Source organism: Pogoniulus pusillus, chromosome 8 (assembly GCF_015220805.1).
Source record: "Pogoniulus pusillus isolate bPogPus1 chromosome 8, bPogPus1.pri, whole genome shotgun sequence".
NCBI classification, from domain to species: Eukaryota; Metazoa; Chordata; class Aves; order Piciformes; family Lybiidae; genus Pogoniulus; species Pogoniulus pusillus.
In genome coordinates, this window is record NC_087271.1 from 15,208,947 (window position 1) to 15,225,843 (window position 16,897).

Here is a 16,897-nt window from a genome sequence, read left to right on the forward strand (position 1 = left end):
AGGCTGCAGAGGTGGGACTAAGCCAACCTCATGAAGTTAACAAGACCAAGTGCGAGGTCCTGCAGCTAGGTCGCGGCAATCCCAAGCACCAATACAGGCTGGGCAATGACTGGCCTGAGAGCAGCCCTGAGGAGAAGGACTTGGAGGTGCTGGTGGGTGAGAAGCTCAATATGAGCTATCAGTGTGCTCTTGCAGCCCAGAGAGGAACCAGAGCCTGGGCTGCAGCAAGAGAAGTGTGGGCAGCAGTCTCGTGGAGGGGAAAGTTATAAAAAGGTTTAAATGATTTAATATTATATACACTAGGAATCCCCTTCCCCAAACTTATTTACAACTATCCCACGTAAGTGCTTTATGTGCGGTTTGCGAATTAAATCACAGAATGACCATGTACAAGAAATCAGGAATTTAGCAACAGCTTGTAAAAGAATTTAGAAAAGAGAGTCTGTGGCTTGAAAATTCCAGGATTTAGGAAGAGAGTCTGTGATTTTGAGAGAGTTCACTGGAAGCTTGAGAGATTGTTCAGTCTTTAAATTAAGTTCTTGTCAGTTACTCACTGTCCAAATGCAGTTCAGAAAAGCTCTAAATATCGTGGATTTGGGCGCGCTGTTGGAGCTTCCGCGGGTCTGGTTCAGGCTGGACGCTGACTCCCGAGGCTGGCGAGGATTGGGCGCTGCCTGGAACGGTGCTGTCCTGAGCTGGTTGTTGCGATGCGAATGCAGCATGTGTGCGTGTGTCATCAGCGAGCAGGGTAATGAGCAAGAGAGAGGTGCAAGTAGAGCAGGGTAGAGAGCGAGGGGCTCAGTTAAGGGTGCAAGGGTGCCCAACTAAGGCAAATGCAGCATTTTGATAGTGTTTTAGAAGAGGTGTGCTCAGCCAACTCAGGCAGACTCGCGTTAGCTTTACAGAGTGGTACAAAGTTATAATCAACTCACACAATTGGATAATTCTTACCAAAACCAACTTATGGGACCACCCAGGGGTCAGCCCCCAGCAGATATTCGGCAGGTGGTCACCATGTCTGAAAACTCCAAGGCCTTTATTTCAAAACATAGCCATGTTATGTCTTTTGCTCCTCTGAGGGAGAGACTCTCCCAGGGCCTGTACGCCTGCTGGTACAGCAGCTGCGTCAGTGCAGGCAGAGAGAAATATTGTTTTGACTTTTTCCATAGAAGGTACCCATGTGAGCCACGACCCTGCGTACAAATGGGGCCTTTGCAAGAGGGCTCTGCTCCCTTCTACGACAAGCAGGGCAAGGGAAGGGATCCTCCCCCTCTACTTCACACTGGTGAGACACCACCTGGAGTACTGCGCCCACTTCCGCAGCCCCTGGTACAAGAGGGATATGAATGTGCTGGAAGGTGTGCAGAGAAGGGCCACAAGGATGATCAGAGGACTGGAGCTGCTCTCCTATGGGGACAGGCTGAGGGAGTTGGGGCTGTTCAGTCTGGAGAGGAGAAGGCTCCCAGGTGACCTTATTGTGGCCTTTCAGTATCTTAAGGGGGTTACAAAAAAGCTGGGGAGGGACTTTTTAGCGATAAGACTGGGGGGAATGGAACAGAGCTAGAAGTGGGGAGATTCAGACTGCATGTTAGGAGGAAGTTCTTCAGCATGAGATTAGTAAGATCCTGGAAAGGGTTGCCTAAGAAACTCATCCCTAGAGGTGTTTAAGGCCAGGCTAGCTGAGGCTCTAGACAGCCTGATCTAGTGTGAGGTGTCCCTGCCCAACACCAAGGCAGGGGGTTTATAACTGGACAATCCTTCTGGTCCCTTCCCACACTGACTGATTCTATGATTCTGTGGTTCTATGATTTGATATATTAACATTCAAAATGAAGCTACAGTAATAAAAATACCACTGTTAAAAAAATATTCTACTGAACAGATCTGCTGCTTAAGTATACTCAAACCCACATCTGCCTAGCTTAGCTACAAAATGAATTGTTGCTGATTTGTTTTGTTGTTTTTTGGTTTGTTTTTTGTTGGTCTGTGCTCATTAGAAACATAAACCTAATGGATTCTGCTCTGATTCTCTCCATGGCAACTAAACTCTCTGCCAATGCTAGTCGCAGGGCTAAATTCCTCTCCCAGTTTGTTCTGTTGAGCAGAGTGGGACAGCACAGCAGTAATCCAAAGGAGCACTCTGGGTCCCTGAGATTGCAAAGGTGTAACTTAGGACAAAATTCAACCTCCAAGGGTTTTGTTGGTTGGTTGTTCGTTTTTAATTGCTGCTGGTAATGCACAAGCCAGAGAGAACACAGCTTGACTTTCAGAACCTGGCTTCTGTTTGCAGGTCTGGCATTTGGCAAGAAAACCCACCACAATAACCCCAAAACCATTATACTGTAAACAGTGCAAATTTGATCTGGAGGCTACTGAGATATACCAAGAGTGGAGTCCCATAGTGCCATTTTAGCCAGCTGCTTTTTGGAGTGGAACTGCACTCTAAGCAGTGAAAGACAATTATTTCTTGCTGCACTGCTTATTTGATTCCAAACATTTATGATTTGATGGCAAGAAGAAGCTCTGTGATGGCTTGAGATGCTGTAAAAAAGTGCACCTGCAAAACATCTTTTTATGTGCTGCTGGTTTTTCACTCAGGAAAGTCTTCAAACTTTGCAGACAAATACAGATACAGGGTTGGGTTTGTTTTTTTTTTCACAGAATCACAGAAACATCCTGGCTGGAAAAGCCCCTCAGGATCACCAAGTCCAACCTAGAACCATACTCTACAAGATTCACCTTAAACTGTATCCCTAAGCACCACATCCAAATGACCCTTAAACACATCCAGGGTGGGTGTCTCCACCACCTTCCTGGGCAGCTCATTCCAGTCCCTGACCACTCTCTCCATGAAAACCTTTTCCCTAATGTCCAATCTAAACCTTCACAGTCTTAGCTCAAGGCCATTCCCCCTTGTCCTCTCTCCAGCTACCTGTGAGAAGAGACCATCAGCAGCCTCTCCACAACATCACTTCAGGTAATTGTAGACAGGAGAGAAAGAAATTATTAAAAGATACAATGATCAGGAGTGTAAATGAGTAGTAAATCATGCACACAGTCTTCAGAAATCACTCTCAGGCCTCTAAAATGCCATCATCCTCCTTACTAAGCCCCCAAAAGCTTTATTTACTGTGTCCAGTTCTGGGCTTCTCAGTTTAAGAAAAATGTTAAGGTGCTTGAATGTGTCCAGAGAAGGACATCAAGGCTGGTGAGGGGGCTGGAGCACAGCCCTGTGAGGAGAGGCTGAGGGAGCTGGGGGTGCTCAGCCTGGAGAAGAGGAGGCTCAGGGCAGACCTCATTGCTCTCTACAACTACCTGAAGGGAGGTTGTAGCCAGGTGGGGTTGGTCTCTTCTGCCAGGCACCCAGTGACAGAACAAGGGGACACAGCCTTAAGCTGTGCCAGGGCAGATTCAGGCTGGATCTTAGGAAGTTGTTGCCAGAGAGAGTGATTGACATTGGAATGGGCTGCTCAGGGAGGTGGTGGAGTCCCTATCCTTGGAGGTGTTTAAGAGGAGGCTGGATGAGGCACTTAAGTGCCATGGTTTAGTTAATAAGAAGGTGTGAGGTGATAGGTTGGACTCAATGATCTTAGAGGTCTTTTCCAACCTGGTTAATTCTGTGATTCTGTGAGCTGTGAGAGGCAAGGCATGCTTACAAATTAAGGAATCAGTTGGGTTTGTCTTTCCCTTTGTTTGCTACTGGAAAAATCTATTTTGATCATGTTCTTCTGGAAAAGCAACATTTCCCTGAGCTATGTGATACAATCCTAAAACTCCTGTCCCCCAGCTGCTTCTCTGGAAGGTCATTAGCCACTGCACTCCTTTCCCATTTGAAAAAGCCTTTTCTAATTTCCAGCTTTACATTTTTTCTATGGCTGGCTTATAATCATATGTTCTTGTGCCAAGGCTGTAATTTAACTTCAGTAGGTCTTTTCCCTCCCTGTTGTATATGTGAAGAAACATCATTTTCCTGCTCTACCTTCATCTTCCTAGTCTAAACATTTTGTTAGGCTCCTTTTGTCTTCTCTCATGAGCAAAACCCTCACCCCCATGATTATTTGAGCAGCCCATCTCTGCAGCCTTCGGGATCATGGCTTTTGTTAGCATCCAACCAGTATTTCCCCCTGAGAAAATGGTTAATTACCTATGCCATTGAAATGCCTGAATGTGTTACACTAAAAAGCCCTTCACCATCAGAAATCTCCCCATGCTGGTACTTCTACAATGTGAGCAAGCAGTGGAAAACTACTTCAGTGTATGTGGTGCAGGTTTTACATAATTCTTCTAGTTCTGCAGTACTTGCAGATGAGATGCACATTTGTGCGTTCAGTTTTGGGCTCCCCTGTTTAAGAGGGACAGGGATCTGCTGGAGAGGGTCCAGTGGAGGGCTACGAGGACAATTAGGGGACTGGAGTACTGCCTGATGACAAGAGGCTGAGGGACCTGGGGCTGTTTAGTCTGTAGAAGAGAAGACTGAGAGGGGATCTAATAAATGTCTATAAATATCTAAGGGCTGGGTGTCAGGGTGGGGAGAACAGGCTCTGCTCACTTGCTCCCTGTGATAGGACAAGGAGCAATGGGTGTAAACTGCAGCACAGGAGGTTCCACCTCCACACAAGGGGGAACTTCTTGACTGTAAGGGTTGCAGAGCACTGGAAAAGGCTCCCCAGAGAGGCTATGGAGTCTCCTTCTCTGTAGACTTTCAAGTCCTATCTGGATGTGTTCTTCTGTGACCTGAGCTAGATTGTATGGTCTTGCTCTGGCTGGGGGGTTGGACTCAATGACCTCTTTGGGTCCCTTCCAACCCCTGGTATCTTGTGATTCTGTGATTTATGACATACATGGGATTGTTTGGGGGCTAGACACACAAAAGAGAGGTTTACAGGATACAGGTTTTGCTGTAGGCAATAGATGACATAAAGGCAGCTGTGTTGTGAAACCTGCAGTAGGTGTGATGCAAACAAGCCTACATCAGATTTGAAGCAAGCTGGAGCTGAATCACAGACTCACAAGATGTTAGGGGTTGGAAGTGACCTCTGAAGAGCTTCAAGTCCAACCCCTGCAAGAGCAGGACCAGAGAATCCAGTGCAGGTCACACAGGAGCACATTCAGTCAGGACTGGAAAGACTCCAGAGAAGGAGACTCCACAACCCCTCTGGGCAGCCTGTGCCAGTGCTCTGGGACCCTTACAGGCAAGAAGTTCTTTCTGATGTTGAGGTGCAACTTCCTGGGCTGCAGTTTCCATCCCTTGCCCCTTGTCCTATCCCAGAGCACAAGTGAGCAGAGGCTGTCCCTGTCCCTTCCTTCCTGACCCCCAGCTCTCAGATAGTGATAGACATTACACAGATCTTCTCTCGGCCTTCTCCTCTGCAGACTAAGGAGCCCCAGGGCTCCTCATCAGTCAGTGTTGCAGTTCCTTCAGCATCTTTGTAGCCCTGTGCTGGACTCTCTCCAGCAGATTCCTGTCCCTCTTGAACCAGGGAGCCCAGAACTGGATGCTATATTCCAGGTGGAGTCTCATCAGGGCACAGTAGAGGAGGAGAAGAATCTCCCTCAATCTGTTGGACACACTCTGCTTGCTGCCCCCCAGGACCCCATTGGCCTTGTTGGCCACCAGGGCACATTGACTGCAGGAATCATAGGAACCTGAAAACGACAGAGCAATCTCAATCAAATCTGTGAACTTTGCTGAGTAGGACATGGAAGTTCAAATACAGGCATACAAGCAGTGCTGAAGAGCTCAGGTTTGCTTTAGTTACTGTACTTGTCAGCAGATGAGCAGTAAAAGCCTGAGTGTTCAAGTCTAGTCCTTTGTAGTACCAAAGTAAAAGGTATTAGCTGAGGCCCTTTCATAGCAGTTAATTGACCTTTCACAGTGGTTTAAACAAACAGATTTTACTTCAGATTGGCAGTGACTTTGGGCCGTGCACATAATCAGCTTGCACAGTTCCACTGCTGAGTGCTAACTCCCCAAGCTGTGATAACTTGCTCAGTTACAGTCATCTGTCCACACTCATCATGCTGCCTTTAGCAATATGCCAGAGCCAGTTGTTACTGGAAGAGCATTAATGTTCTCTGCATGTTGCTGAGAAGAACTGAAAGGCATTGAATGGATGCAACTAAGGTACTTGAAATATCAGCAGCTTAAGAGTTTGAAGAGAGAAAACATTTGAGTGCTTTGGGAACAAGAATACAATGCAATTATTTCCCCATCGTTCTTCCTGTGTTCAGGCTATGGTTGAGTTTCCTACATCAGCAGTCATTAAGAGAAGCTTTGTAGATCACACAGAAACACAGAAACATTCAGGTTGGAAAACCCCCCAGGATCACCAAGTCCAACCTATAACCCTACTCTACAAAGTTCACCCCTAAACCACATCCCCAAGCACCACAGCCAAACCATCTTTTAACACATCCAGGCTTGGTGAATCCACTGCCTCCCTGGGCAGCACATTCCGATGCTTGACCACTCTTGCTGGGAACAAATTCTTCCTCATGTCCAGTCTAAACCTGCCCTGCTGCAGCTTGAGGCTGTTTCTTCTTGTTCTGTCACTAATTCACTAAAGCACTAATTCACACACTGTTCTGTCACTAATTCACTAAAGCACTAATTCACACACTGTTCTGTCACTAATTCACTAAAGCACTAATTCACACACTGTTCTGTCACCAATTCACACAATATTTTGACACTAATTCACTAATCACCAAAACCTAAGAGAACAGCACCAACCTCTTCACAAAGTTCTTTCAGGTACTTGTAGAGAGTAAGGTAGAGTAAGGTAGTTGCAGGTATTGTACCACTGCATCCAGTGAACAAAGGAATGTGTCTCATTGCATCGCGTGGGTGCTGAGGGAGCTGGCCCAGGTCAGATAATGGCAGAGCAGTGGATGTGTTTTATCTTGATTTCAGACATTTTCCCAGGGAAAGAAGAGCTTTCTCTTTCAGAGAAGTGTGGGCAGCAGGGTGAGGGAAGTGATCCTCCCCCTCTACTCCACACTAGTGAGGCCCCAGTACTGGTGAGTACTGCATCCAGTTCTGGAGCTCCTGTTACAAGAGGGACATGGATGTGCTGGAAGGTGTCCGGAGAAGAGCCACGAGGATGATCAGAGGGCTGGAACTGCCCTGCTGTGAGGAGAGACTGAGGGAGTTGGGGCTGTTCAGTCTGGAAAGGAGACCCTGTGATTCAGGGCAGATTTGCCTGTGTCTTGTGTTTGACTTGAACTTGGATCAAATTTCATCATGAAAATTATAATTACTTCTTGGTTTATTACAGTAGAATGACTTCAAAGCCATTTCTGCTCTCCTATCACTCAATGAGATTTCTCTGATACTCAACAGTTATACCCCTTTTTTAAAAGTTAAATACATCCTTGCATCTCATACCTGTTATTTATTGAGCCAAACTTCTAACTCAACAGTGTGGAGTCTTACGCATAAAACTGAGACAGTTTCATGATGTGTGAACTGTGCTAAAAGTGTTCTTAGTAAGCTTACAGAATCACACAGAATCACAGAGACATCCAGGTTGGAAAAGCTTTTCAGGATCACCAAGTCCAACCTAGAACCCTACTCTACAAGATTCACCTTAAACCATAACCCCAAATATCACATCCAAATGACCCTTAAACACATCCAAAGTCTGTGACTCCACCATGTCTTTGGGCAGCTCATTCCAGTCCCTGACCACTCTCTCTGTGAAAATCCTTTTCCTAATGTTCAATCTAAACCTGCCCAGTCTCAGCTTGAGGCCATTCCCCCTTGTTCCACCTCCAATTACCTATGAGAAGAGACCAGCAGCAGCCTCTCCACAATGTCCCTTCAGGTAGCTGTAGACAGTGATGAGGTCTGCCTTCAGTCTGTTTCACATTAGCCATCCCCAGCTACTTCAGTCACTGCTCATCAGATTTATTCTCCAGGCCCTTCCCCAGTTTTGTTTCAGTCGAGTGCCCCAGAGTGAAGCTTTGAAGGTGCCATCATGTTCCTCATCTGTGACATACTCTCATAACTTTAACTGAGGAGCAGCTGTAGCCCAAATGACCTGGAACTTGTCCCATCTCTACCATTGATTCAGCGAAGCTGAATTGCCTCTGTACTGTGCAGTTTCCCTTGATGTAAAGTAGAAATGGTTTGCAGGTATTGTGTTGGGTTAGTGCTACCATTTAAGCTTCCCAGAGTCCACAAAAGCCCAAAGGAACAAAATTTAGGATGCCTCCCCCTGTGTCCTTCTCCCCATACAGGAGTTTTCAGGCAGAAGGGTAATTGGAGTAAAAACCACCCCAAGAAAAAGTCTTGCACTTGGAAGTTAGAAAGAAACCTTTAACAATAAATAAAAGAGATTTAAGGTAAAGAGAGATTACAGAGATGTAGAGGAAGGGAGTAGATACACATGGCACCAAACTAGGAGCAGGATCTGTTGGAGGGTAGAAGAGCCCTGCAGAGGGACCTAGACAGGCTGTATGGGTGGACAGAGGCCAATGGGATGAGATTTAAAAACGCCAAGTGCAGGGTTCTACACTTTGGCCACAACAACCCCAAGCAGTGCTACAGGCTGGGGACAGAGTGGATGGAGAGCAGACAGGCAGAAAAGGGACCTGGGAGTGCTGGTAGAGAGTAGCTGAACATGAGCCAGCAGTGTGGCCAGGTAGCCAGGAGAGCCAATGGTATCCTGGCCTGTACCAGGAAAAGTGTGCCCAGGGAGGTCTAGGCTGCATGTTAGGAGGACGTTTTTGACAGAGAGAGTGATTGGCATTGGAATGGGCTGCACAGAGAGGTGGTGGAGTTGCCATCCCTGGTGGTGTTCAAGAAAAGACTGGATGAGGAACTTAGTGTCATGGTCTAGCTGACTGTACAGGGCTGGGTGCTAGGTTGGACTGGATGATCTTGGAGGTCTCTTCCAACCTGCTTGTTTCTATGATACAAAACCAGGTTAGATGGAGGTGGATTCTCTGGATTGAGATGGATTTTTCATGCTTGTATGCAGGAGATAGCAGAGTTGGCATTTGGTTAGCTGGCCATGTGGCTGGCCTGGAAATGCAGCAGCAGAGTGATGTGACACAGGCAAACACAAGAATCATGAGGAGCTCAAACTGCCTCTTAAATGGGATTGTGGACACGAAGTGGGATAAACATTGACCTCGGGGGTCTTCCCCCCCAAGAGAGGCTAGAGACACCTTGGGTTAGGTTTCCAGACCACTCCTCCAGCTCAGCTGAGCTTAAGCTGGAACAGTTAGGAATTACCGCCACCAGAGCAGCTCAGAGGGCTTGGCAGTAAGAGGAAGCTCTATTTACAGCATGGCAAAATTCCCCCTCATATATGCACAATATATTTACAGGTACTTCCAATTATATACAAATTAGAAATAATACAGAAATCCAAACTCCCCCCTGGACAAAGAAACTGACCAGAAGAGCTCAAAGCTACCCTCTCTACCCTCTCTCTCTCCCTCTACTTTCCCAGACAGACAAACAAAGCAATCAGCAAAACTTCTGTTCTTACTGTTAGTGGAGAGATGAGAGCAGAGTGAGAAGGAAGCAAATAGATCCAGCCTCACAGACCAGAGTGGCACAAATTGTTTACTTCTTGGCTTTATATCTCTCTCAGCAAACTAATGACTGATACAGACTTCATCATTGTTTTTTTTTTCACAACCAATGATCTAATTTCTCTCATTAAAATATTCCAGTTAGCCTCAAACCGGCACAAGTAGGTTCTCAACAATTTCTTTTAGAAGGCATCTTCCCCTTGTGGTATGTACCCATGTGCTCTCCTGCCATATATCTTTACCTTTAGAGCACAGATGTGTAATGTTAACGCCAGAAATTCCTCCCTGTGGAGATGACTGAATAAGACACACAAGATTAGACACATACCTGGGAAAGGACAAGCCCCTGGACTGGTATAGGTTGGGGATTGACCTGCTGGAGAGCAGTGAAGGGGAAAAGGACCTGGAGGTCCTGGGAAGGATGGCCATGAGCCAGCAATCTGCTCAGGTGGCCAAGAAGGCCAGTTCCAGCCTGGGGTGGATTAGAAGGGCTGTGGTTAGTAGGTGAAGATAGGTTCTCTTCCCCTTCTACTCTGCCCTTCTGAGGCTGCATTTGGAATATTGTGTCCAGTTCTGGGGCCCTCATTTCAAGAAGAACCTCAGGGACCTACTTGAATGAGTCCAGCACAGAGCCACAAAGATGATTAAGGGAATGGAAGATCTTCCTTAGGAGGAGAGCCTGAGGGAGCTAGGGCTGTGCTGCTTGGAGAGGAGAAGCCTGAAAGGTGACCTCATTCCTGGTTAGAAAGATTTAAAGGTTAGTGCCAAGAGGCTGGAGCCAGGCTCTGCTGGGTGATGCCCAATGACAAGACAAAGGGCAATGGTGGAAGCTGAGGCATAGGAAGTTCCATGGAAACATCAGGAAAGATTTTTTTCCCTGAAAGGGTGACTGAGCCCTGGAACAGGCTGCCCAGGGGCATTGTGGAGTCTTCTTCTCTGGAGATATTCAAAACCCACCTGAATGTGTTCCTGTGTGATCTGGTGTAGGTGATGCTACTCTAGCAGGGGGGTTGGGCTGGATGAGCTTTTGAGGTCCCTTCCAGCCCCTGCTGCTGTGTGATTCTGTGACTGCAATGAGCTGAAGATCAGTGTTATTTGTGTGTTTCACTGAAGGAAGAAAAGCAGTTACTGTTCCACCAACTGATTTGATCATGTGACCTTTCTTTTCTTGCTGTGAGTTCTTAAATCTGTGGTAATAAATGCCCAAGGATGACCTAACTGACTATAGCATATTACTCCTGGTTTATGCTCCATTTTGTTTTGTGAAATTTCACATACTTATTCCAGAGTCTGAGGCTGGCAAGGCTCTGGAATGAATTGTCCAGCGAGGTTGTGGATGTCCCCTCCCTTCAGATTTTCAAGGCCAGGTTGGATGGGGCCTTGGGTAACCTGGGCTAGTTGAGGTAGGGATGTTGGGTTTGATGATCTCCAAGGCCTCTTCCAGCCCAAGCCATTCTGTGATTCTATGGGAACAGCAAAACAAAAGCACATTCAAATTCAAGCACAACTCGTGCAACCTGTTTGTAGAATGTGTTTGCATACAAATACATGCTTCCAGTGCAGCCTACATTCAAAATGTACCTGAATGGAGCATGCTGTGTATTTCACAGGAAATCTGAAGGTCAGAAACTTGGAAGTTTATAAGCAAAACATAGTGCATGGCCAAATCTTCCATATTAATGTACTGGAGAGTGCTCCTGTACAGCTGCAGAAACTCTTTAGGTATCTTCTAAATGAGTCCAAAACTTTTTTTTCCCTCCTAGGATGTAATTGGAAAAGCACTGCAGTATATTGGAACATATGGTGAGCTCTGCAACACAGAGCAAGTTGTGGCTCTGATAGATGAGGAAATGTGTATCAACTGTGGCAAATGTTACATGACCTGCAATGATTCTGGCTACCAGGTAAGAGCACAGCTGTAATGAGCAGAAAGACACGATGAACTATCTTTCTGCTGGTGGGAAGAAAGGATCAACCTTCTGTTAATAAGCAGGTGGCAAAAACAGATGCCTGAAATATTAGATTTGAACCCCAGCATGCTCTCAGGCTATGCTGTGCAAGGCCTGCCTGCGCTGTTGGCATAGTGCTGAGGACACTGTCCAGCACAGCTTCTTCTGCAAACTGTACTGCATCATCCTGGCTCCCCATAGGTCACTCTGCCAGGCTCTCCAGGTGGGAACTGGGAGTAAATGTAAGAGGAAGAAAATGAAGGAGAGGCAAGACAAGTAGCAATACATGTAGATTTTTGTTGGTTTTCAAGTGCCTGAGGGAGGGATGTGGGCAGACAAGAATGGCCTTCCAGTATCTGAAGAGGGTCTACAAGAAGGCTGAGGAGGGACTATTTAGAAGATCTGGCAATGACAGGGTGAGGAGTAATGGGTTTAAACTGGCAGAGGGGAGATTGAAACTGGATGTTAGGGAGTTCTTTACAGTGGGGGTGGTTAAACACTGGTACAGGTTGCCCAGGGAGTTTGTGGCTGCTCCCTCCCTAGAGGTGTTCAAGGCCAGGTTGGATGAGGCCTTGAGGGACCTGTCCTAGTGAGAGGTGTCCCTGCCTATAGTGGGGGGTCGGAGCTCACTGATCTTTGAGGTCCCTTCCAATCATTTCTGATTCCATGATAAAAGTCTTATTGCCTGATGCTCTTTAAAAGACCTGGTCCTCGCTCCATCAGTGCAATAGAACCTGAACTAATTCTGGTTTCAGGCAGGTGGGGATGTGTTTTGATCTTGAATGAGGTACAAGTCCTTTCTCCAGCATAGCTGCCAGGCTTTAGAGCAGCAAGTTGCCATTTGCAGAAATCATTGTGAACAGAGTGTAGCACAGTTTTAGACGGGGGCTTCTCTTTGCTGCAAAGTCTTTCTCTGAGATCTGTAGAGTATGGGTAGGATTGCATGGCAGCAGAAGTTGAAATGTGCTAGCATTGCTGTATCCACTGGAGCTGGTGGAGTAGTCAGCAGTACAGGAGGACTCATTTTCTGTTAGAAAGCCAAAGCAAGGTCTAGCACCACCTCCATGAAATCCAATATGCAGTAAGCAATAATTTCTGGACAGTTTGAGAACAGCATGCCAGAAATGAATGCTTTAACTGAGCACTAAATATGCTCTCAACATCACAACCTTTTGTTTATCCTTAATTCATTCTAATCAATAGTTGGTCTGATGGATTTAACTACATATGGTCAAAGAAAGAAGACTTCTCATTTAAAATCAACTCCTGCAATTAAAACAACTGTGTCAGAGTAAAGGTAGACACTTTTTTCCCACTGAGATAAGAAAATTAATGCTGCATTTATACCTGATTAGATTACTGTAGTAGCCTTCTTAAATACTCACAAACCAAAGCTCTCTGTGCTCAAGCTAAACTAATACTTGCATATTCAGGGCACTTAGTACTTCTCCTTAGTTGCTACAGCAACTTCTGTGCTTTTTCTAGTAGTGAAACTCCAAGTTCTGCAAATCTCTTTGGAGCAGACCTGCAGCACCACCTAATACTTCCCTAGCTTCTCCTCCCATCTCCTTGCTAGCTTCCCCACTTGCTGATGATGGTTAGGGAGATTTGCTAAGGCACCCTGTGTTTGCAGAGAAGCAAGAGTTCAGCTTCCAGGCCTGATTTTTCCTTAATAAAACTCTTAGTTTTTCTACTTTTGTGGGATGGCTTCTTAGATATTGACGGTTTTGTGGTTGTGTGATGCTTTTGGGTTTGCTTTTAATTGCCAATTCCATTACACCAGGAGCTTATTTCATTGAGACTTCACTTGTTATTTCACATTCAAATACACTTATCACCCTAATTGGTAATGAGGATTCACTGCATCAGGGAACATGAGCACTAAGGCAAGCTCTGCCTGCCCAAAGCTCAGATAGCCCTTTCAAAGGAAAATAATCCTAGCAGGCACAGCATGCTGTACCTTCCTCTGTTATTTATTAAGCCTCATTGTTTGTGCTGGGATGAAAATGAAAGTCAACAGAAGGCACTGTGGCCAGTGGTGTGCTGAAGCCATACAAGCATGGCCTGGTGTCTCCTCTGAACCAGTGACCCTGGCAAATGACTGTCTTATGAAATGCTTCCCTCACACAAAAGGAGAAGCATCCCTTTGCGAATTTCAACATTGTGGGCCAAGCTCCTCCTTTGCAGCCTGCCTCCACTGCCCCTAAACTTTTGCCGAGGTACAATTTGGCCCATCTATCTAATGCCAGAGCATCAGGAGGAGGGGTTGTTGGGGTTTTTCCTTCCCTCTACCAGTTAAACAGTTGTTGTGCTCTGCAGTGAAGAGTCCCCAGCAAACCATCTCCAAACACCGCAATGCAGGGAAGGCAGACAATGTAACTGGGAGTGCCAGGAGCTGACCTTTTCCATTAGGGACATCAATAACGTTTATTCCCCTTTGCAGGCTATCCGGTTTGACCCCGAAACCCACCTGCCCACGGTGACCGACAGCTGTACGGGCTGCACCCTGTGCCTCAGCGTCTGCCCCATCATCGACTGCATCCGCATGGTTTCCAGGACAACCCCTTACGAGCCCAAGCGTGGGCTGCCCTTAGCTGTCAGCCCCACACACACAGGCCTGCGTTCCCACACCTGATGGCAGTTTGACACTTGCTTGATGCCATTGATTTGCTTTCCAATGAGTCCTGGAAAATCTACTCATAATCACGCTTCCCCCCTCCCCCCGCCAAAATGCAATATTGATAGCCCTTACCACAAGCGATGTGCTCTCTAATTATTACTTTGGAAACAATGAAGTTGTGAGATTACAGAAAGGGTAGCAATTAGTGAGTGGTGCTGGCGGCTGCCCGCTACTTGAAGTGGAACTTTTTCTCCTTTCCGATTCACGCTGTAATTTCAGAAATTTCTCTATAGACTCATTAATCTGGATGCATTTTCTTGGCTGTAAATATAATTAAGAAAGCATTTTTAATGAACTACAAGCGAACTTTATTTTGAGGGGTTTTTCCAGGGGAGGCATTTTGTAATTAAACATTACATTTGCTTTTAAAAAGAGGTTTTTAGAAGATGTAATTAACTACGTAGCATTCAAACAAAGCCATGTGGCTTCTATTTTTCTGTGGGAAAAAAAATAAAATGAAAGGGAGTTTAAAATAGGATTTAAGAACCGGATTAATTGCTTTCAACTACTACAGCATATGGTAGTGTATTTTTATAATCCTTTCTAATTCTTTCTCACAGTAGTCACTCTGTAGAATAAATTTGCTGTGCACTGGCACACGTTGGACTCCTCAGATTTGTGGGTCAGCGTGGGTAGTTTGATTGTAGCTTTTCCTCCTGCAATGACCACTTAGCTCCCAGAATCCCAGAAAACATCCAGTTGGAAGAGACCTCCAAGCTCACCCAGTCCAACTTTTCACACAGTTTAGGGTCAATTCTAAACCATGTCCCTAAGCACCAGCTCCACAGGCTGCCTAAACACCTCCAGGGGTGGTGACTGCAGCACTGCCCTGGGCAGATCATTCCAGTGGCTGAGAACCCACTCTGAGAAGAAATTTTTTCCTAGCATCCAGTCTGAACCTCCTCTGGGGCAGCTTGGAACCATTTCCTCTGCTCCTGTCTCTTGCCACCAAGGAGCAGAGGCTACCCCCTCCTCGCTCAGACCTCCCTGCAGGGAGCTGTAGAGAGCAATGAGGTCTGCCCTCAGCCTCCTCTTCTCCAGCCTGAACACCTCCAGCTCCCTCAGCCCCTCCTCGTAGCCCAGGTGCTCCAAGCCCCTCTCCAGCCTCACTGCCCTTATCTGGACAGACTCTAGACCCTTAATGTCCTTCCTGCAATGAGAGGCCCAGAACTGAACACAGCACTGGAGGTGTGGCCTCAGCTCCTCTTGTCCCTGCTGCCCACCCTGTTTCTAACTGAAGCCAAGATGCCGTTGGCTTTCTTGGCCACCTGGGCACTGCTGGCTTGAATTTAATCAACTGTCAGCCAGAACCCCCAGGTTCCTCTCAGAGTTGCAGCTTTGCAACTCCCTAAGAAGAGTTAAACCTTATTATGAAGTCCAGGTTGCATTTCAGGAATCTGAACTGTGACAACATTTTTTTTTCTTCAAGCTCATCATCTCAATAACTTTTTAATTGTGCCAATTAACGTTGCAGAATGTACACGTTACAGGTCAGAGATCTGATTAGGTGCAAATGGAATGCATGCCCTGCAGACTCTGTTTGCCAAACACAGACACAAAGGGCAAGCTGGCAAGATGATTTCCCTCAGTGCCAATCCTTCATACTTATTGGTTATGTATGGTTATAATAGTTTCACAACAAAAAAGCAATATATATTGGTCTCTTTCACTAAACAATATCTGTTTTAATCAATCTTTTTCATTCACAGAGGGAACTTTCTACTATGAACATATTGCTGTCTGCTTAAGAATATGAAACCTTTAGTCTCATAGTAATAACAAATGTTCTACTTTTAATTTCTTATCCCCTACATTATCAGCAAAAGCTTTGATTAGAAATATACCCTGGCTTCTGTTTCTTGATTTATGAGCTGAGAACTGAATCAGAAATAAACAGCACTGAAACCAACCTGAGTTTGTCTGTGGGTGTGTTTGTCATTTACTAAACAGATTTTTCTCATAGAGGCTTGTCTGGTGGTGTCTCATCATCTCCAGGATTCACTGCAGGAATCATAAATGAGTTAATTCATGTGTACATTATTCTATTAATTGCCTACAGTGCAGACTGCATCATGATCTTTTCCCCTCTCTGGCACCTCTTTGCCTTTGACTTGTCTTCCCTCCGCATTCCTCCCCTGCGTGCACACATATGTACACTCTGGGTCACCCTAACATTTTCAAGTGTCATTTCATCTCATATCATTGTTCCACCTACAGTGTTTGGCTGGCACTTGGGGCTTGCCTGATGAGATTCCTTGGCAGGTTCAAGTCCAGTATCTCCACTAATAGTGTTCTCTTCATATTTCAGTCTTTCTCTTCCTTGCAGTGGATTTTTCACACTTAGGTGAAAACAGAAACAGACACTGCTTAGGAAATACTTGCATGGAACTTCTTTAAAGCTCCCAGTCTTCTGGTAGTTTGTTATTGTTGTCGCTTGGATTTGTACCTCAACAAGTTGAAAATCTATCCCACTTCACTCAGGATTTTGGAAATTAAATGAAATTGTAATTAAAAAAGTCATTCTTCCCCTCTACTCTTCTCTTGTCAAACTCAACTTGGAGTACTGAGTGCAGTTCTGGAGCTCCCAACACAAGAAGGACATGGAACTGTTAGAGCCACTCCAGAGGAGGCCACAAAGATGCTCAGAGGGCTGCAGCAGCTCTGCTATGAGGACAGGCTACAAGAGTTGGGTCTCTGCAGCCTGGAGAAGAGAAGGCTTCAA

The 16,897-nt window shown here is 45.9% G+C and overlaps 1 protein-coding gene across 2 annotated transcripts in view; it reads left to right on the forward strand.

Moving 5' to 3' along the window:
- The window catches only part of DPYD (dihydropyrimidine dehydrogenase), a 647,138-nt gene extending 631,049 nt beyond the window's left edge, over positions 1-16,089 (forward strand). For both annotated transcript variants that reach the window (XM_064147329.1, XM_064147330.1), the window contains 2 exons: positions 11,310-11,450; positions 13,939-16,089. In XM_064147329.1, the coding sequence (XP_064003399.1) occupies positions 11,310-11,450; positions 13,939-14,130 (333 nt within the window). In that variant the 3' untranslated portion in view covers positions 14,131-16,089. The remainder of the gene's footprint in view (positions 1-11,309; positions 11,451-13,938) is intronic.
- Positions 16,090-16,897: the final 808 nt, after the last annotated feature.